Source organism: Lepidochelys olivacea, assembly GCF_965140295.1.
Source record: "Lepidochelys olivacea isolate rLepOli2 genome assembly, chromosome: 3".
In the NCBI taxonomy this organism is placed as follows: Eukaryota; Metazoa; Chordata; order Testudines; family Cheloniidae; genus Lepidochelys; species Lepidochelys olivacea.
Genome location: NC_140413.1, coordinates 65,844,318 through 65,866,952, shown reverse-complemented (window position 1 = coordinate 65,866,952; position 22,635 = coordinate 65,844,318). Strand labels below are relative to the sequence as shown.

Sequence of the window (22,635 nt, the reverse complement as noted above, 5' to 3'; positions counted from 1 at the left end):
TCAAAGAGTAAAGCACCACATGATGAGGCAAAGAGGCTTCAAAGAGATTAATCTACCTTTGTTTAATTCATGATAACCCACCATTTTTCTGCCAAATGAAACAAGATGATCTCAAAACAAGTAACTTTTGAACAGAGGCATGCAGAGGGGTCAATATGGGCCAATCAGCACACCACAAAACAGTTTAAGCATTGGCAAGACGGATTTCAAGAAAAAAAGGCAATTTGAGCCCCACCCTCAAAACACCCAGTTCCCTGGGCACAGCGTCTATCCGCATGATCTCACTATCCCAAAAGAGATGTATCTGCAGTCACCACAGTTTGGAGTTGAAGGCATTTAGAAATCCATTCCTTAGCTGACAGTTACCATCAGACTACCACTACAACCAAGAGGCCCAGAGATCATCCATCACCCAAATGCAATATTCCCTGCATTGCTTATTCTACTGGGATGTCAGTGTCCACTTAGGTATTCTCAAGTAGATATGAAACAGAGGTATTATGATGAGATCCAACACTGGCAGAATGGTCCAAGCTGCTACCTGCTGGCTCTCCCATGTGCTGTCTGCTGTCCCCCACCCCCAGCTTCATTTCTACAAGTGCAGAGCTGCCCAGCTGAAGGAGGCTGCATCTCAGCTCTGCTGACTCTGCAACTGAACGCCACTTCCTGGGTCCTAGTGCCAGTCGTGCTCCCCTTGTGTGTGCTGAGAGCCCTCCTGTTTTCTGTGTAACAGTGAGTGCCCATGGTGGGGCAGGAAGAGGGGTGGAATAGGGCAGGGGAAGGGGAATGTGGAAGTGAAGAGCGGGGATGGGGCAGTGGGATGAAATGGGGAAGAAAAGGAGATTGGCGAATTGCGGTGGGAAGCGGGAGCCAGGTATGCGGCATCCCCTTGGCAGCACCTGGGGCTCCCCTGTTAAGTAGGGCCATTGAACTATCACCCTGACAAGCCCTACCCCACTAAACCTGGACCCCTCTGATGAGCCCCCCACACCCAGACCCCCCCTGCTGAGACCCAACCACCTTCACTCACCTGGATCCCCTGTGAAGTCCCATTGCCCCTGCACATGGAACCCCACAACGAGCCCTTGTGCATCCAGATCTCCTACTGAGTCACCCGCACCCAGACTGCCCCACACAGAAACCTGTCACCCTACACCTGGATCCCCCCATTCTAAGCCCCTCCACACTTGGATCCTGCCGGGCTGAGCCAGCCCACCCACACCTGGTGCACCTGGCGCAGAGGGCAGGGCCCCAGGATGTTTCTGGAGCTGTGTCAGGGTCGGGTGCAGCCTCACTGCAGAGGCCCTGTACCGGGGGAGATGGGAGATTACCCTGATGCTCCCACCCTCAGGGTAATCTCCCACCTCAATGCAGCCAGTGACCTGTGCTTCCCTCTGCCATGCTAGAGCCACATTTATTTACTAACAAAATGTGCAGATTTGGCAGCATTTTAAAATATTGTGCACATAATTTTTATTTTTTGGCACAGAATTTCCTTAGGAGTAATACTCTCAACCAGAAAACTCTTTACATTAGGCTGAAGGCATGACTATAAAAGACAAAAGGGAGACAACACATTTCTGTCCCCCATTCCTTGGGAATCCTGTTTTGGACCAGTTGGTAAAATATGTTTGGAAGGTACTTGCCTCAAATGTGGTTGAGAAGAGAAACGCACTGTCCTGTATAACAAATGAGACTATTTACCTCTGTCTGTGCACTTGATAAATGAACTATGACTCTCGAGTGGCTGTCCCAGTTTACTCCAAGGAATATTATCTTTTTTCTTCAGGACAATCTCCACTTTTCCCACTTTTTCAGCAATGTGTACTTAAAAAAAAAAAAAAGAAAAAGAATTCTGGTGAAATTTTGAAGAAAGTTATTTTATTTAGTTTCATTGTCCTTAAGTTCAGCAAGGGCTAGTATCTAATAATCTCTCTCAAAAAAAATACAAAATTACTCTGCTACACTAAAATGTCAAATCAAATGTACTTCCAGACTTCCTTGACATGTTTCAGTGTATTATTAAAAACAATAGCTTAGTATGCATGACTAATAAAGCATCTACTGTATATTTAGTAACTACATTTTGCTCTTCTGGTCAAAAAGTTAATGCTTATGATTTCAGAGTTACCAATTATTGATAAATAGTACCACTTTTTCTGTAGTGCATAAGTGACAAGCCCCTCTATTTTATGACTATTTTAATATGCAGATTAATTTCAAAAACTGATTAATCCAATCTAATGCAAAGTCCTGTATGCAAATATACTGCAGAATATGTTTCTAATCACTAAGAAATACATTTTAAAGATGCTTCAGGGGACCAGAATAATGCTGAAATTCTGTCTTAAATATTTCCAAGGCATCTAGATGTATTCACTTTAAAACTTGAGCATCCATTGTGATGACTCAAGAAAGCGGACAGTTCAGGAAGGCAGCTGGCCCTATACGACTCTTATATAGAACACTTTTTAAAAATCCATACACACTATGTTCACTCTCCAACTACTTTACTGATTATTGGTCTAATTTTACGGAGAGTCCCTTATTATAAACGATACATGTATGCAGAAAAAATATGGAGGCTCACTCCCAGCACACCAAGATTTTCCCTGACATAATTATATTTTCTTTTGAAATACTGTTCTACAGATCTATTAAGAACTATATTCTTAATGTTAGCATGACATTAGTGCCATGCAAAATCCCTTGAAAATGATACATTAATTCCTGTGGCTTCAAATACAAAAATACTGGAAAAAATTAAGTTTTGTTTGACTGTTCAAAATAGCATGCTGTGTCAAAGCATTATTCATAGGCAAAGGTATTATTTATCTGTTTAATATGTGCTAGCCAGATGGAGAAGAGCAGAACAAAGTAGATAGACTTAAGTTTCCATGTTTTGACATTAATAGGGTAGAGAACAGGAAGGAAGGAAACACCTTACCAGTAATGTCCTCTTGAACTGCATAACTCAGCTCTAAAATGAAGAAAATGCACATCCTCTTATTTAGATACAATTGGAAATCAAATTGCCTTCTCCTTCTATAGTTATCAGCATCTGTGACACTGACAGACCAGCCAACCTGTGTATGACCCATAACAACTTAAGAGGCATTACTATTGTATCCAGTCAATTCCCTTGTATGTGAATTTCAAAGAGATGTACTAGACTAGCAATCACTAACCTGTTAATTTATAGTAATAGAAATCCAGTGTAGATGCTAAGTGTATTTGTCTGTTTACCAATATCCTGTTAGAAGTGTAAACGTAGCCAAATTAGCTTCTACATACTCATTGCTTTTCATGTCTTAATTGCCTTACATTATGTATGTGAATAGTTCAGTTAACTTTAAGATCAAAGATGTGAGATACTGCAGGAACACATTATCTACATTGCCCTCAGTTTAACAAACTATGTTATAATGGAGGGCTGGCTAATTGCCTTATGAGAATGAGTGTAACTAGTTTACTTGTAAAAAGAAAAGGAGTACTTGTGGCACCTTAGAGACTTACAAAATTTATTTGAGCATGCATTCAATGAAGTGAGCTGTAGCTCACGAAAGCTTAGGCTCAAATAAATTTGTTAGTCCCTAAGGTGCCACAAGTACTCCTTTTCTTTTTCCGGATACAGACTAACACGGCTGCTACTCTGAAACTTAGTTTACTTGTGTATGCATAAGAAATAGAAGATTAGCTTCAAAGCAAAGGTACACAGGCAAGCTGCATTGCCTATTCTTCCTCGGGGATGGGGTGGGGGGAGGCCCTGCTGTGATGATTGCTGTGAGGAGGCTTGTCAGCCTGCTAGAGAGCTATAGAAGTGAAACCTCGGGCCTGATCCTTTCATCTCAGGCCTGCTTAAACTTTAACAGGAAAGGTCTAAGCCATAGCACCGAGATCTCCAGGGAGACTTGGATTACCCTGGAATTCTCATGGAAAAAAAGGTTAATAGACTCTACACCTTACCTACCTATTAGACTATAACCCTTTGAATTGATTCCAGAGAGACTTTTACAAATCAACAGCCTTACCATCTCTGCTATGAAACTGACCTAAGGACTTTACACTCATTTGTATGCATATTGATCTTTTAAACCATTTATAACTCTCCTCTTTCTTTTTCCTTTTAATAAATCTTAGATTTAGTTAACGATTGCCTGACAGCGTGATTTTTGGACAAGATCTGAGATTCACATTCACCTGAGGGTAAGTGTCTGACCCTTTGGGATTGGTAGAACTAAGTATAGTGAATAGCATTTTCAGTAACCTCTCACTATATTAGACTTGGTTGTCTAGATGGGAGCCAAGGGCTGTTATGCCTAAAGGGGACTGTGTTTGGCTTCTTGCTAACTAGTGTAGTACAACAACTCTTTTGTTACTAATTTGATGAACCTAGAATAAACCATCAGTTCTGGGGCTTTTCTGCCTTATTTCTTGCAGTCTGCCCTGAGTATGGCCTTCTCAGTGCGGCCCATCCATGCACTCAATCACAGCATTATTCACTTACCGTGAAGTGATTCAAAAAAGCATTTTAAGTTTTTGTTATTACAGCTCATTCCATATAGCTTAGAACAATACAAAGAACTTTAGATGGCAAAAAGGTAAGTATTCACTGTAAATTAATATTTGTAAGGTGACAAATGTCACAATTTACTTAAACTCCAGGAGTATCATGATATAAATTAACATCTTGTATGGGAAATGTAGCCAGGACATCCAGAACAAAATCAATAAAGCCAGGAACAACTTCAGGAGCTTAAATACAGTCTGGAAATCATCAAAATACAACACCAAAACCAAACTTAAGTTTATCAGAGCTACGTACTTTCAACACTACTTTATAGTGCAGAATGCTGGGGAATGAGAAAGTACGTGTCCATACAGCCTTCATTCCATACAACCTGCCTCAGAAAAATCCTCCATATATCTTTTAGCCCAGAACAATCTCAAACCAAGATCTATTGACACAGTGCAGCCAAGAGGATCTGAGCACCATCATTTCCAGGAGGCGTTGGAGATGTATTGGTCATGCGCTTCGGATGGAAACTGATTCCATCACCAGAGTAGCAATAAGATAGACACCTGAAGGCAAGCGAAAATGAGACCGCCTGAAAACAATATGGCTAAGAGCTGTAGAAGCCAGCCTGGATAAAAATCAATGATTTTAAAGGGGGGGGGGAGGGGGGAGGAGAAGAGGGGAGGGGAATTGATATTTATTTAAATCGGATTTTTTGAGGAAAAACCCTGTCTAAAGATAGTTTTAATTAAGATACATTATAGCTCAAAGATATCTCATCATGGAATAGGGATTATAAATTCTAATTCTATAGTATGAAACAATATATGAATGTAATGTTTAAGAAAAGTTTTGTAAATGAGTTTCAATACTTCATGGATTAGGGACCCAATCTTATGGTCTTCTGCATAGAAAGATTAACCTAAATAATCTATCTACCCAATGGGACTCAGTGCTCAGTCTAGAAGATACCATCAGAGATACTGATGATACTACAAGATACTGCTTAGTTTTGCAGTTCTCAAACTGTGGATTTGTCTCCAGAGATAACATGCTTGTTAACAGCAAAAATGTTTTAAAATAAACAAACAAACATATAGAGGTGAGAAATAACAGACCTCAACCCTATTGTCCCTCTGCAAATTTGTACTCAATCCCTTACCTCTCTCTAGAAGTGCAAAGTTTCAAAAAATTCAATGACCATCACTGATTTGAGATCTATCATACCATTCTCTCACTAGAAGAGAAAATGTATAATGGCAGCAGGCCGTAAAAGAGACCCCGTTGGGGAATATTTTAATGAAGTTCCTCTACTTGTGGGTAAGACAGGCATGCATGTAAAATGCAAACAGTGCAACAAAGAAATGCAAGGCCTGGCTGCCCGCATGAAACAACATCATGAGAAGTGTTCCTTCTCAGGAGGAAACTGCGTTGAAGATTGTCATAAATATAAAGGGAAGGGTAAACCCCTTTGAAATCCCTCCTGGCCAGGGGAAAGCTCCTCTCACCTGTAAAGGGTTAAGAAGCTAAAGGTAACCTCGCTGGCACCTGACCAAAATGACCAATGAGGAGACAAGATACTTTCAAAAGCTGGGAGGAGGGAGAGAAACAAAAGGGTCTGTGTGTCTGTCTATATGCTGGTTTCTGCCAGGGATAGACCAGGAATGGAGTCTTAGAACTTTTAGTAAGTAATCTAGCTAGGTATGTGTTAGATTATGATTTCTTTAAATGGCTGAGAAAAGAATTGTGCTGAATAGAATAACTATTTCTGTCTGAGTATCTTTTTTGCAACTTAAGGTTTTGCCTAGAGGGGTTCTCTATGTTTTTGAATCTAATTACCCTGTAAGATATCTACCATCCTGATTTTACAGGGGGGATTTCTTTATTTCTATTTACTTCTATTTTTATTAAAAGTCTTCTTGTAAGAAAACTGAATGCTTTTTCATTGTTCTCAGATCCAAGGGTTTGGGTCGGTGGTCACCTATGCAAATTGGTGAGGCTTTTTAATCCAACATTTCCCAGGAAAGGGGGGGGTGCAAGTGTTGGGAGGATTGTTCATTGTTCTTAAGATCCAAGGGTCTGGGTCTGTAGTCACCTAGGCAAATTGGTGAGGCTTTTTACCAAACCTTGTCCAGGAAGTGGGGTGCAAGGTTTTGGGAAGTATTTTGGGGGGAAAGACGCGTCCAAACAGCTCTTCCCCAGTAACCAGTATTAGTTTGGTGGTGGTAGCGGCCAATCCAAGGACAACGGGTGGAATATTTTGTACCTTGGGGAAGTTTTGACCTAAGCTGGTAAAGATAAGCTTAGGAGGTTTTTCATGCAGGTCCCCACATCTGTACCCTAGAGTTCAGAGTAGGGGAGGAACCTTGACAAAGATGATGAAAGGAATGTGTAGCATCTTCAGGTTGGTTAACTTTTTTATTTCATACTTCTTTCTTAAGGACTGCCTATCTGCCTTCTGGACTCTTCTTGAATTCTCATGTTTGAGCAAAAAATATAGTTGTTACTCCATGGTACTATCATTTTAGATGCAGTTGTGATACAAAATAAAGAGCTGAAATAAGAAGATCTTCCTTTTACAATTTCACCTTTAAAGTAGTACTGAGTGTCAGTGAATGCAATGAATAATACTAAATGAGCAGTATGGTAATAACAATTAAATAACTGAATTGACTTATTTTGTTGAGGAGAATCCATCCTCAACATGCAGGATTCTGAAGACTATCCACCTTCAAGATCACCGTCATTTTCTGTCGTTCAGAGTGATCTGCTAATGGTAGTGTTTCAGTCACATCATGTGTGTCACATAGCCACAGTATATCTCCTGTAGCAAAAAGAAAAAAAAGCAGCTCCATCATCCAGAAACCTCCATAGATAAGCTTGTGATAAGAACCAGCAGATTACAAAAAGAGGTAATTGATGAAAAAATTGCCCAGTTAGTTTATGCAACAAATGCTTCTTTCGTTATGATTGAGAACCCTAACTTCATTAACATGGTTCAGTCATTAAGACCAGGATACAGTCCATCCAACAAAGCAGATGTTGCAGGCAAATTGCTGGATAAAGTGTATGAAAGAGAAATTGAGCAGTGTGCAAAAGGTCTAGAGGGTGAAATTGTTAATCTGAGTCTTGATGGGTGGAACAATGTCCACAATGATCTTGTTTTATATGCTAGTGTGACAGAAGAAGGGAATGGCTTCCTTGCAGAAACAATTGATACATCAAGAAATGCACACACAGCAGAATACTTACAAGAAGTAGCAGTAAAAGCTATAACAAACTGAAAAAAAATTCAAATGTCTGGTACGCAGCTTGGTCACAGACAATGATGCAAATGGATCCAAGATGAAACCAAGTTTAGAAGAGAGTCCCAAGCTAACAACATACGGTTGCAGTGCTCATTTGACGCACCTCCTAGCCAAAGACTTCAGTGTTCCAGAAATAAAGGCTAATGTTGTTGAAATTACAATATATTTCCGTAACAACCACTTTGCAGCAGCTGCTCTGAAAAAAGTGGGAGGAACCAAGCTAACCCTCCCACAAGACATGGGATGCAACTCAGTAGTGGACTATTTTGAGCACTGTATCAAGAACTGGCCTAATCTGATGACAGTTTGGGAACAAAATCATGAAAAAATGGATGGCACTGTCACAGCCAGGATTCTCAACATTGGGCTTAAGAGACATGTTGAACACATGCTGAGTACCCTGAAGCCTATTTCTGTAGCCTTGAACAAAATGCAGGGAAATAGCTGTTTTATTGCTGACACTGTTGAAATTTGGAAGGAACCGAGTGAGATCCTAAAAAGAGAAATATGCAATGACAGAATTAAATTACAAGCACTAAAAAAACCAAATGGGACAAGCACTATCCCCAGCTCATTTTCTTGCAAATATTCTCAATACTTGGTACCAGGGTCAAACCTTAACTGCTGATGAAGAGAAGTTGGCTATGACATGGACATCCAGCAATCATCCCTCCATAATGCCAACTATAATAAACTTCAGAGCTAAAGGTGAACCATTCAAGAAATATATGTTTGCTGCTGATGTTTTAAAGAAAGTCACACCAGTGAACTGGTGGAAATCACCTAAGCACTTGGATTCAGAGACTGTTGAAGTGATAATCTCACTTTTAACAGTAGTAAGTTCTTCTGCCAGTGTAGAAAGAATATTTTCTTCCTTTGGACTAATTCATTCCAAATTGAGAAATCATTTGGGACTCGAAAAAGCAGGAAAGCTTGTTTTTCTTTTCCAGATTATGAACAAACAGGAAAGTGAAGGTGAAGACGACTGAGTTAGCTGTGGAAGCCAACATTTCAAGTTTCTCATGTTGACCTGGCTGACATAGTCGATTTAAGTTTGGTTGTTTTGTTTTTTTTAAATATTTCATTTAACTATTTTAGTTAAACACAATTTTAACAAAATCAAACCTTATTTTAAAAAACTTGAATGTTTAAATTCAAAAATTCATATGCTTGTTTTGTTAAAATGTTATATGTTGCTTTTGAAGAAAAAAATCCAGAATACATAGCATTGTTGTTTTAATTAAATAAAACAATTTAAATGTCTGTCTGGTGATGTTCTCCTCCTAATACAGCATGGCAAGAAAATCCTCCAAATATTAATGATTAACCTGTTGAATTGGAGATAGTTCACCTCCCAATGACTTCATAAATATCTGCTTCAATTACCTTTGGTAAATGAAATAAGAAAACAATCATTCGTTTTCTGATATAATTGTAAAATTAATCAGAAAAGTTTTCAAAATCAATCACTTAAAAATGTATAGTGTGTACCTTCTAAAAATAAAACCTACATCTATCTCTGAGTTGTGAAGAATATGTATTAAGGTTATAACAACCAACAAGAATGCACTTTTATGTAGAAATCAATGTTTAATCGAGTCTTCCTGACTAGTGATTTAAATCAATTTGATTTAAATCAAATCCACGCTGGTGGAAACTGAACTGAAAAACCTGGGGCAAAGCTGGGGAACCACTGAAAGACTTGCCAGAAACAGACAGGAGTGGAGGAACTTCGTCATTGCCCTAAATGCCAGAGGCGTAATAGGAACATGATGATGGGAAATGTAGAAGCATAAGATATAAAAATACACAAATGCACTAACTACTAGATGGGAGGGGGGGGGGAGACAGGGGAGGAGTAAAATTAAACTCTCAATAGAATTCAATTTTAATGTTTTCCAAAGCAAAACTAAAGCACTTACCAATATGCAAGAGATAGGAATAATCCCTCAGAATGCTGTCTACTCTCAGTCTACCATCTTGATGGTCAACTATCACCATTTCTGAATTCATCCCCTTATACAGAAAAGGAAATTATTTCAATTTAATTTCAAATACTTTTTGAACATAAGAACAATGCTGAAGAACTCATAGAACATAGTTCACAGAATCATAGAATATCAGGGTTGGAAGGGACCTCAGAAGGTCATCTAGTCCAACCCTCTGCTCAAAGCAGGACCAATCCCCAATTAAATCAGTTGGTCATATTCACAGTAAGATTTCATGGTTCTTTTATTTTGATAAAATGCATTTACCTTTTGTTTAGTATATATGACAACAGTGACCAAATGATCTGTTTGGAACCAATCATAGCTGTAAAATAATAAGGAAAAAAAAGGAATTATTCTTGTGGGCAAACAATACATTTAAATGTCAAGAATTTCCAAGCAGATCTTTCTATGAAATAATATACCAATATATATTTTTATATCCTGACGAGAAGTCTCAAACTGATTATTTTAAGAAAGGATATTCAAACATTAAAAAACGGGAACTCTAGTTATCCATCACTAGTTAGCATATTATTAGAAAGTACGATTAAGCAAGAATGCGTACAAACTTTGTACTAACTGTATGAATGTGTATACAATTGCACATGACTGGTTTAAAGAAACTGGCTATTGATGAAAGACATTTGAGTAAAGTGAGCAGTTCATTCTTTGGATGAACAGAAATCATTTAAGAGGACTCTTTTGGCCATGTAGAATAAATATCACTACTCTCACCCCTATTTTCATTTCCATGGATCCTGTCCCTTTTCTAGGATGGATGACTCAGTATTTGATATACAATATGTCTACGTATTAGATATACATTATTTAAGTTCCAACAGGAATTTGAGTTTAATCTTACATTATTGTATTCATCTTTTAGACTAACGGACAAGAAAGCAAAGCCCTGAAACTTACTGCAAATGAGAGTGTTTGCAAGTAGATTAGTTCTTTTTGTAGTTTGTCTGAGTTGTCTTCTCTTCCCTATTTACCTCAGTCCCCATACCAAGTGATAGGATTCACAACTTATTGCACAAACCCTGAGGTAGACTAGGAAAAGGAGAAAAATGAAGTGGTTGTGGGAATGGAATCAACCCCAACTTGCAAACAGCCCCCTGCAGTCACTGTTCCTTGGGCTTTTAGCAATTAGATCAATGTCATCAGAGTCTCACTGGCCACTTCTTGTATATTCCATTGTATTCTGTTCCCATTCTACACTAGCGTATATGGAGCCAATCTTCCCTCGTGCCGCAGAACTGCATCAGTACTCCTGCACAGGGAACCTCCACAGCATCATACACTGGTGGGTATAGTTCAAAGTGTATTATCCTTACCCATTATCCTTTAAAAAATGTAATATCAGAAAATTCCATACTTTAACAAAATAAATACTGGATACTATTCAAATGTAGAAAAATTCAAGTAAGTAATATTTATTGCACTGTAGAAAAACACAAATGGGGAGGAATCCTGAATCAAGAACTAACTTTATATTTATGTAGGAGGCAGCATAGGGCAGAGACTAGTGCAAAGTCGCTAAATATACATTTTATTCTCCCACATTTCTACGGACTCACTGTGGGACCTCGAGTAAAACATTTAAAGTTAATTGAGCATGAGTTTCCCTATCTGTAAGATGTGATAATGACGCATACCCACCTTCATAAAGCACTTTGAGCTTTATGGATTAGACAGTACTCTGTATTTGCTAACAGTATACACTATTTAACAAAATGTGTAGAAAAAGTGTACTATAAGAATATAGACCAGTACCTTGGAGTTAAATCTTTGGAAGAAGTATCCAATACTTTATTTTTAGGAAGCATGCCTACAAAAAAACCCATCAGAATTTATTAACACATTTGCATTGATATTCACGCATCCAAGAGTGTTAACATCTATTCCTAGTAGGAATGAAATCCAGAAAGTTTTAAAATTAAATGCATGCAATAGCTATAGCTCCTCAATACCTGGTGTTTGCATTTCCATTGGTAATTGGGCAGCCACAAGCTTTTTAGCAATTGCCCCCCGAGAAATGAACTCCAACCCCCCAAAAATTTCCACTTCACATATTCTTGATTTTCATGCAACTGGTACATCACAAAAAACTTTGGTGTATGAGCTTCCCACGGAATTAGCATCTGTTTGTGCAATATGGTCTAAGAAACCAGTGGTATGTAATTGTAGCTATATGTATAAGCATATTCTTTAACTGTCTCTTATATTTTACTTTAATTTTCAAAGCATTAGAATGCTGACCCAAGTTACCCAGATAACTTACCCACATTTAGAGTTCCAAAAATAAAAATAAAATAAAATGTGACTTTCAGGTATGTAACTTAATGTCATACACTAATTCAGCTTTAACATCAGTAAGACAAGCAGAAACTTTCAGGCATTTTAAATCTTGCTTTACACTAAGCATCCTGCTCAAGATCTTTGTAGTATTCAGCTAGCTGCTTTCATAAACAGCTTTCATTTTAGTGTTTTTCTACTTTTTAATCACAATGACCTTGACCAAAGTCTGAGAAACTAATAGTGAGAACAATCACTATTCAGTTTGCTTGGAGAGCAACAATACTGATCGCTGACAGAGAGAATAATATTCAGGCAACAATCTGAAATGAGAACATAGGTTAAAGTGATTTCAATTCTTCTTCCTAAACACTGATGCTAAAAAGAAGCTGAACTGCGTCATTGTGGGCATGGCGAAAAATGAACAACCTGAAATGTTATGTGGTCCATGACACCAAGTGGAGGGCAGGATTTCTGGTGGAACACTCTAGGCAGAAGGGTTAAAATAGAGTTGGGAAGCAATGGTTATTGCTGTGGATGGCTGGTTATTATCAAAACAAGAGCAAGGATTTTATGTCAGGCAAGACCACTCTCCTGAGTAACCAATGTGATGTTTTCCTAAAATTAGCTTGATGTATAGCCAGAACTGTCTTACACACTTTCATGACAAGAACAAAGATTACCTTGAACAGAGCATGTTCTGATCTATCATGCATCCCTTCCAGATAGAAGTGCCCATTTTTTTTAATTTCAAAATCAGTTTCAGATGCATTAAAAACAAACCATGTTAACGAGAGATGGTTATGCATAATGGACAAGGATAAGTAACTAGGGAGTGTATTCATTTTCCCATTTAAATCAATCATCATCATCAAACAGGTTCTCTAGTTCAACCAGATATTTTGGACTTGATGCAGAAATTGCTGGATGAAATTAAGTTGTGTGTGTCATGCAGGAGATCAAACTACTAGATCGCGGTAGGCAACCTGTGGCATGCATGCCAAAGGTGGCACGCGAGCTGATTTTCAGTGGCACTCACACTGCCTGGGTCCTGGCCACTGGTCTGGGGGGCTCTGCATTTTAATTTAATTTTAAATCAAACTTCTTAAACATTTTAAAAACCTTATTTACTTTACATACAACAATAGTTTAGTTATATATTAAAGACGTATAGAAAGAGACCTTATGAAAACGTTAAAATGTATTACTGGCATGCGAAACCTTAAATTAGAGTGAAAAAATGAAGACTCGGCACTCCACTTCTGAAAGGCTGCCGACCTCTGTACTAGGTCATAACTGTCTCTTCTGGCCTTACAAACCTATGACTAACCAAGGAGGGAACACCATGTGCGAAATAAATGCAAATCCTTATGCACTGCTCCTAAATTTGTATATACCATAGGTGGTACAGCAGCTGCCAAAGCAGATGGGGCTAAAAAAGAACACTCTTCCAAAAGAAGAGCCACCACCCAGTAAATCTGAGGCTTGCTTCCCAACTGACGCCCTCATGGAAACACTGATACCATATTATTAAAAACGCTGTACTTAACAAGCTATAAATTAGGCGGGGGAGGGGGGAGGGAGAGAGAAGAATCAAACTCCAGTTAAATTTAGAAATTATATCGTGGTGAGAATTATATATACACACCAGCAAACAAGATAACAATTCTGGTGTGATATTTGTGGGTTCTGTAACTCCATGCATATATAACAAAAATGAATTTGTCTGGATTACAAATGAAGCTATAGCAAGAATAGAACTTTGAAGATGACCTAAAAAAATAAATCATTACCATGTTAATCTTGATCTTTCTAATTATGTTTGTGGAACGCAGTTTTTATCCAAAAGAGTTAAATATCTTACAGTTGAGACTTATTTTAAAAATAGAATTTTCCTTGACAACTCTGCATTTCACATGCTCTAAATTATTCATCCACTTCTATCAAACCCCACTACGCCACATTTGCTAACACTGACTAGTATTCTACGCCACAAGTATTGTAATGTCATTGTCTTCAACGGGCCTATTCATGGCATAAGCTACTTTTCCACATGTATCCGTGTACTGCAATATATGTCGTGTATTAGTGAAGCTGAACCCCTGAATGCCTTAGTGAAGTCATTTGAGATGTCTGATATGACTTTAACAAGCAACAATTCACAGTTGGCAGAAGGTAGTGCACAGGCAGAAGAGAATTTGGATCACTATAGTTCAGAGGTGGGCGAACTATGGCCCGCGGGACCGTCCTGCCCGGCTCCTGGCCGGGGAGGCTAGCCCCCGACCCCTCTCCTGCTGTTCCCTTTCCCCCGCAGCCTCAGTGCGCTGCACTGCCCGTGCTGTCCTGTCGGGCAGGGCAGCGGCGTGGCTGCGAGCTCCTGCCGCTCTGAGCGGCATGGTAAGGGGGCAGGGGGGTTGGATAAGCGGCAGGGGGTACTGAGGGGCAGCCAGGGGACAGGAGGTTCTGCGGAGGGGACAGTCAGAGGACAGGGGAGTTGAATAGGGGGTGGGATCCTGGGGGGTGGTGAGGGGCAGGGGGTGTGGATGCGGGGTGTGGATAGGGGTTGGGGCAGTCAGGGGACAGGGGGTGGGAGTCCCAGGAGGCCTGACAGGGGGCGGGGGTGTAGACAGGTATTGGAGCAGTCAGGGAACAGTGAGTGGGGGGGTTGGATGGGGGTGGGGTCCCAGGGGGCAGTTAGGAGCAGGGGTCCTGGGAGGGGCGGTCGGGGACAAGGAGCAGGGGGGGTTGGATGGGTCAGGGGCTCTGAGGGGGGCAGTCAGAGGGTGGGAAGTGGGAAGGGGCGTATAGGGGGCAGGGTCCAGGCTGTTTGGGGAGGCACAGCCTTCCCTACCCAGCCCTCCATAAAGTTTTGCAACCCGGATGTGGCCCTCGGGCCAAAAAGTTTGCGCACCCCTGCTATAGTTGTACCCAAACCTGATGCTCCAATGAACAAAATGGGACAGAAAGTCTGATGAACTGTTAAAAACGGAACATTTTTCACATGATTACTAAAACTGAGGTTACTCCCTTTTTCCACTTCCAACTTAAAAGTCTGACAGCACTTTGTAACAAGAGTTGTTGATAAACCTTATGTTCCAGACAACTGCTCTGTGTCTCAATAAAACAGGTTCCAAAGACTGTGAATAAACTAATTACAACAGACTGCATATTGCCTGTTCCATTTGCCTTACCAAACTCATCACTCTGAACTATTCTGGAATATTGTAAGACAATATGCAGATAAGAGATGACAAACAGGAGGACAGAGCATCACTAAAGCAGCAAAGCGGGCAGGAGCAGATAAATTGAGACATCAAAGATGAGTTCAGGACTGTATTTTTATAGCTGTACTCAGAATTTTAGAACCCAAAAGTAGATTTCTCTAGGGTGAAACATCTTTCAGTGCTAAATTCACAAATCCTACGTAGGATTTTGTGAACTGTAATTCTCACAGTTGTCTCTACCGCAGCAACACCATAGATTGAAATGTATAATGCAGAGTTCACCAGCTAGCAATGGTTTTCAAACTTTTTGTATTGGTGATCCCTTTCAGAAGCAAGCCTCTGAGTGTGATCCCCACTTATAAATTAAAAATTGGGGTGTTAATTTAATGGGGGTTAGGGGCTGTCACCCCCCACGGAGCTGACAGCTCACGACCCCCATGTAACCACCTTGTGACCCCCTGAAGGGTCACGACCCCCAATTTGAGAACCCCTGAACTAGATGTTGCTTCTCCTATTAACTTCTTTGGCTATTCCTTAGTTTAAGCTTCAAATTCTTACCATCTGAAAACTTACCATTTAAGAGTTTCTTCTCTTCAGGTAGCGTGCAGCAAGTCTCTGCAAGGACGCAAGAAAGCCAACAATGACTAAAATACTAGACAGCTACTATGGTTAAGACACAGTACTCAAATATGTTTGACTAAAAAAAGCTCTGGTCATGGAAAAGTAAATAAGCGTCAAGAATCAAGTTACAACACAGTATTCAAACAGATTAACCAGAATGACATTTCTCAAAGATCAAGAAATAAAACAGCCAAAATGAAATGATGCTATTTTATATATTGCATGCAAAACACTATGTTTAGAAGAAAATTAAGGTTTCACAGTCAATCCCTCAAAAGTTAGAAAATATCAGAATTAAGGTTGCCAGTGTACTGATTGAGACAGATCCCATGGAAAAAAATATGTGATCGTGTATTTAAAGACTTTATATAATGCAGATACACAAAGGGACTGAATTATGGTTGCATAGGCAATTGCAGGGAAAGCCCTGGGATGGAGCATATTTAGCACAGATGGAATCTTCAGAGAATTTTGCTGCCAAACTAACAAGGCTCTACTAAACATGCACGGAATCAAATTTTTTTTGAGGCTTTAACTTGGACATACACGCAGTTTTTCCACGGGAAAAGCAAAAGGCACATCCCTGCCACAAGAGTGACTCCCCTGCCAAATTTCAAGTCCTTGATCCACAGCATGGCAGCACTAGAGCTTCTCAACAAAATAGTTGCAAAAACTTATTTTTATCACGTGAGACAATGTATTTTTTCCTCTAATTCTCAGAAACAACTGTGCTGAAACTTTCAAAAATGTAAGTGTGAGTCAAACACCTAGCATTGAAAGTTTTAGCCCAAACAGTTAGAGATTGACAAAGTTATAGACAACTGAAAACACTATCTTATAATGGAAAGTGTCAGACAAGTTAAGTACAGGTTGATAGTGCTGCCTATAATAAAGATACGTATTTGGATTAAACATTCAAATTTACAGTCCTTATTCTAAATCTTTTTAAGGGTGAAATATGATTCCAACATCACAAGCTAGAAGACAAGCATTTCACTGCTGAGCACAAGTAGAAAAATGCTCTTTTCACCTAAAAATATTAGGTGAGCTAAACTTAGACAACTGTTTTCCCTATTCATTTACATTTTCACTACATGACAGCTACAGAGACATATTAACAGGTTTCAGAGTAGCAGCCGTGTTAGTCTGTATTTGCAAAGAGAAAAGGAGTACTAGTGCCACCTTAGAGACTAACCAATTTATTTGAGCATGAGCTTTCGTGAGCTACAGCTCACTTCATCAGATGCATTCAGTTGAAAATACACTGAGGCCACTAGTACTCCTTTTCTTTTTGAGAGACATATTAAAAATGTAATGGCTTTACAAGTGAAGGATACAAAACAAAATGGTCCAGGTAGGTTCTGGTCAAATATTTGCTGAATCATGACAGACAGTCCATCTTTTATAAAAACAGTATATGTAGTCATCTGTAGAAAGTGTGATCTTTACATTTGGAAAACAAATTTGGTCCTAGAATTCCAGTACTGATTCAACGATAAGGGTGATGTTAATTATATTGTAATAGTTAAGGAATGTTAGGCACTGTAAAATCATATAGTAAGATGGTCTGTCTTGAAGAGTTCACAGTCTAAAGAAAAATAACTGAAAAGGGAGTGGGGAAGGAGATACAACATAAAAATGGGTCAGGCTGATGACTGGCAAGTGTATTTGATAGTCCCATTTTTAATATATTCAATGTATTAAAACTATCCCCAAAGAGTCTATGTAGTAGCATCATTAGTTGGTTTTTCAGAAAAATGAAATACCGACTATTGATCATGACAGTAGCTAAGCACAGGTAATACAATTGGCTTAATCAGGTAATTTTTTAGCTTCTTTGAAAAAATATATCAGACAGACTGCTCAATTTTAAAACAAGTATACTGCTGTTTGGAATTCATGTTTCTGTTTCTCAGTCTGTCAATTTGTCTTCTAGGACCATTCTTCATTATTGCTCTAAAACATTTCAAAAGAACTCAAGATTTTCCAAAGTCTTTTATACTTGATATACTTGTCGTTTTTTATTTTTTCAAATTAGTTCAGCCATTGTCTGAGTATTCACCCTCTACCCTCTGTCACCCATTTTTCACCATCAAAAGGAAACTGATCAAAACAGCACACAATGTCATCTGAATATCCTAGACTGAAGTGGGCAAACTTTTTGGCCTGAGGGCCGCATTGGGTTTCTGAAATTGTATGGAGGGCCGGGTAGGGGAGGCTGTGCCTTCCTAAACAGCCAGGCATGGACCAGCCCCCGCCCCCTATCCAACCCCCCCTGCTTCTCGCCCCCTGACAGCCCCCCGGACTGCCTGCCCCATCCAACCTCCCCTCTCCATCGTGACAGCCCCTGGGACCCCTGCCCCATCCAACCACCCCTTCTCCCTGACAGCCCCCAGAACCCCCACCCCTGACTGCCCCCTGCCGCCCCATCCAACCCCCACTCTCCTTCCTGACTGCCCCTCCCAGACCACTGCTCCCATTCAACCCCCCATTCCCCACCCTCTGACCGCCCCGACCCCCATCCAAACCCCCAGCCCCTGACCATCCCCCGAACTCCCCTGCCCTCTATCCAACCCTGCCCCCCCTTGTCCCCTTACTGGTGGCTGTTGGCACGGTTGCACCGGGACAGGCAGCTGCGCAGCACAGAGCACCGAGTCAGGCCGCAGCTCTGCAGCTGCGCTACCCCAGGAGCTCGCAGCCCAGAGCATGGCGCCAGTGGCGCAGTGAGCTGAGGCTGCGGGGGAGGGGGAACAGGAGGGGAGGGGCCAGGGGCGAGCCTCCTGGCCCGAAACTCAAGGGCCAGGCAGGACGGCCCCGCGGGCTGGATGTGGCCCACCGGCCATAGTTTGCCCACCTCTGTCCAATACTAAAGCCAAGTTTCTTGGATGCCACACTATATTTTCTTCTACAACCACTACATACACTACATGTATTGCTATGTAGAATATGCTACAAATAGGTACTACTTCCTTTTTTTTTTTTTTTTTTTTAAGATGGGAGAGAGAGAAGTAGTGAAGGAATTTACTAATTCTACAGTATAATTTAATAAATTAGTGCTAATATAGCAATTTCAAGAGCTGGATAAATACTGCAAAAGTGTTCTGCTAATTTTAGTTCACATTTTAAATCTAGTTAACTCTCCACCCTGTGTTCTTGCTTTCCAGCAATATTTTAGCAAACATGTTTAATGACAGGTGTGTCTGTGGAAATAGCAAATTTTAAAGTTTATGCTATTCGTGGACAGCAAATTTAATTTCCCTTTCCAAGAGCATTTCTAATAGAAAGCTGATTCTAGTGGATGTTCTGCCAGAGAACAAAATCAGACCAAGGTGATCAAGCAGATCAGATTTCAAATACCTCATGAATTGCTCACAAACAAGCTACACAGCAAGAATTATTCATGAAAATTCATCAAGTAATTTCAGTGAATAACTGCAATCCATTAGCCTGTATTTGTTCATAAGTGTTTAATTTTAAAGAGCAACCTTCGTTAATATGCTAAACATTATCCCATCTTCGAGTACTCTAACACCCCTTCAGAACTGTGTAATACACACAATAGCTGTCTATTTTATCATTGTCTAGAAAACTGGGATAAAACGAGGACAGACTTTAATATTTGCCCTTTGCTGCCAAGGGCTAGCAGGACTTTCATTACTCATCAAACTGTGATCACAACTGAACTATAAACAGACTAGAAAAATATCACCCACTTCACAATGAAAAGGTTTTTGGCAAGATAATTTTCTCAACTTAATATTAACTTTCAGATACTTTAAGGCCTAAGTTATTCTTGCTAATTTATTAATTGCTGAGAACAGCAAAGTAAGCTTTTGCTATGGAATTCTACATTAAATGATTTTTTTCCCCTGAAGGAAATTGCTCCTTCTGAAAAGCTTTTATTTTATATTCACTTTTAAAAAAGAGTATTGTCATATTTCAAATGTCAAACATAGCCTTGACTGAAGGGTATTTCTCAGAGACCCTAATATTATATGATTATAAAACAGCAGTGGATTATGGAAAACAGATCTGTTAATGCTACTTACTTGTAGCAATAAACATTCAGCAAATACACCTTGATCCATTTTAAAGTAAAATATTTAACATTTTATTCTTTCAAAGAAATAGACAAGTTTGTCATTTTCATACTACTGGCCCACTGCAAAGTGAAGTCCTATGTTGCAGATATTGCTAAGAAGGACAAGCTTTCAGCATGCCATGGTGGAGTAAGCAAGGAGAAAAGCCAAACAAACACAGGAAAGAAATGGCACTGGAGCAAACAGATGAGTGGCCACAGCTGTTTAACACAGCCACCTATCATGCAGTTGATGAACAAAGTTTGTATATCACCCACTGACTGGCTGAAACTCTTGTCAGTTCCAGCTGCATCCCTCCCACTGCAGGGAAGTTTAGATTGTAATTGATTCAATAGATTCCACTGAGGTTGGTTTATTTTTAATTATGTCAATGTACTTCTGAAAAGGTTATTAATGTAAGTGGTACTTCTGGAAAGATTATTCACGTAAGTGGCAGCAACTCATCTGTCACAGCTCAACTCCATTAGCTTGGAAGTTGGTTTTGTTTTGGGTTTTTTTGGTTCATTCATATATTCCAGCATTTAAGTACACAATTATACAGTGGAATTAGCTACATACAACACTGAAACACAGTCTCCTGCTTTCTCCTCCGTAAGTGCAGATATAAAGCACAATCAGTTAAACAATATGGCCCTACAGATATAACTTAAGTAAGGTCTAGTAAGGACTCATCACATCCTCATTACAATGCCTGTTAGCATTCCTTACTAGGAGCTAGAAGTGAGAGATTCATTGCTTAAAGTGTAAATTAAATGCCACTTAAAAATTAGTCACCAAAAAAATCAGTTTTACATATTAACTCTGTCATTGTTTCCATACCACTTTTCTCATATTTACTACTCAAAAACAGTGCCTGCTGCTCAGCAATATTTTTTGGGGTGGGGGCTATTACTAGCCACTTGATCATTACTAGAAGGCAAAAGGAATATAACTGACTTTGAAGCCTCTGTGAATCCACACCAGCACTTTTTAAGACAACTTATTTATCTCATCCAGTGATCCAGCAATGATCAGTTTTGGATTTCTGTAAAGCAAGCATTTTTTAAGCAGAACAAATAGTAGTATCTCCAATATGTTTTTCCATATAAAGACCAAACAAGCCTCAAAGCTTGAATTAACTCAAAAAAGCACAAGTAGGGAAACACATTTTCTTGTGCATTACCACCTGAGTAGTTAGCTTATTCAACCTGCTTAATAAAATACAAAGTACATGTTAGGAAGTGTGATCCCATAATTGACACTTTGGGTTTTAAACATTATCTAATGGAAATACCACATGAAAATGAGTTGATGCTTTACAAATTGCTCTAGATTATGCAAAGGGAGCAACCCAGCAGAGCTGGCGCAGGATGTGGGGAAATCAAAAGTAGCATCTTGTGATAAAAAGAGAAGATGACCTGTCTGAACTGCCTGCTTCCCAGTGACTGACAAACTGGAGCTAAACAGAGGGATACAAGGTATAGAAATTTATGTTTATAATATAGCTCCATCTTTAGCCAGATGGTTTTGGGAAAGTCTGAAATGGGTAACTAAATATTCTCCCTCACTTCAGAGGGACAACTCTCAAACCACCCGAGCATTTCAGGTGTCCCAAGACTTTCAAATAATCTAATTTTGAATGTATTTGATTTTAAAATATTCCATTTTATAAAATATACCTGTAGTAGCAGCAACAGGTTTGAGTGCCATTCTTCCAACAAGGCATTCCTTCAACATGGATTCATAATTAACCCAACGATGAACCTGCATGGAGGAAAAGAGTAGTTTTCATACGCTTAAGAATATTTATAATTTTGACTGCATGTGAGAAACTATACGGTGAGAAAATGAAGGTCAGTTTTTATTTTGGTGACTCAAAACACACTTGTTAAATTTTGAGATGCTACATCATGGCGGCCAAACTATGGCCCACGGGCCACATCCAGTCCATCAGATGTTTTAATCCTGCACTCAAGCTCCTGCCGAGGAGTGGGGTCTGGGGCTTGCCCTGCTCCACGCATGTCCTGGCTCTGCGCAGCTCCCAGAAGCAGCGGCATGTCCCCACTTCAGCTCCTATGTATAGGGGTAGCCAGGGGGCTCCGCAAGCTGCCCCTGCCCCAAGTGCTGCCCCTGCAGCTCCCATTGGCTGGGAACCTGGCCGTGCCTCCGCATAGGAGCCGGAGGGTGGACATGCCGCTGCTTCTGGGAACTTCTTGAGGTAAGTGCCGCCCGGAGCCTGAACCCCTGACCTCCTGCCCCAGCCCATATCCCCCTCCCACCCTTCATACCCCTCAGTCCCAGCCCGGAGCAACCTTCTGCACCCCTAGCCCCTTATCCCACCACACCCCAGAGCCCGCACCCCCAGCCAGAGCCCTCACACACACACACACCCCAACCCCCTGCCCCAGCCTGGAGCCCCCTCCCACACCCTCAACTCCTCATTCCTAGCCCCACCCCAGAGCCTGCACCCCCAGTTGGAGCCCCCTCCCACTCCCCAACCCCAATTTCATGAGCATTCATGGGCCGCCATACGATTTCCATACTCAGATGTGGCCCTCAAACCAAAGTGTTTGCCCACCCCTGTGCTACATTCATCAACAC

The 22,635-nt window shown here is 40.2% G+C and overlaps 1 protein-coding gene across 1 annotated transcript in view; it reads right to left on the bottom strand.

The window, feature by feature from the left end:
- The window catches only part of CYB5R4 (cytochrome b5 reductase 4), an 84,906-nt gene that overhangs the window by 51,114 nt on the left and 11,157 nt on the right, over window positions 1-22,635 (bottom strand). The window contains exons 4-10 of the mRNA XM_084624578.1: window positions 21,714-21,798; window positions 15,908-15,949; window positions 11,589-11,643; window positions 10,080-10,137; window positions 9,747-9,840; window positions 2,948-2,980; window positions 1,705-1,827 (exon numbers count right to left, since the gene is read on the bottom strand). Of these exons, the coding sequence (XP_084480704.1) occupies window positions 1,705-1,827; window positions 2,948-2,980; window positions 9,747-9,840; window positions 10,080-10,137; window positions 11,589-11,643; window positions 15,908-15,949; window positions 21,714-21,798 (490 nt within the window). The remainder of the gene's footprint in view (window positions 1-1,704; window positions 1,828-2,947; window positions 2,981-9,746; window positions 9,841-10,079; window positions 10,138-11,588; window positions 11,644-15,907; window positions 15,950-21,713; window positions 21,799-22,635) is intronic.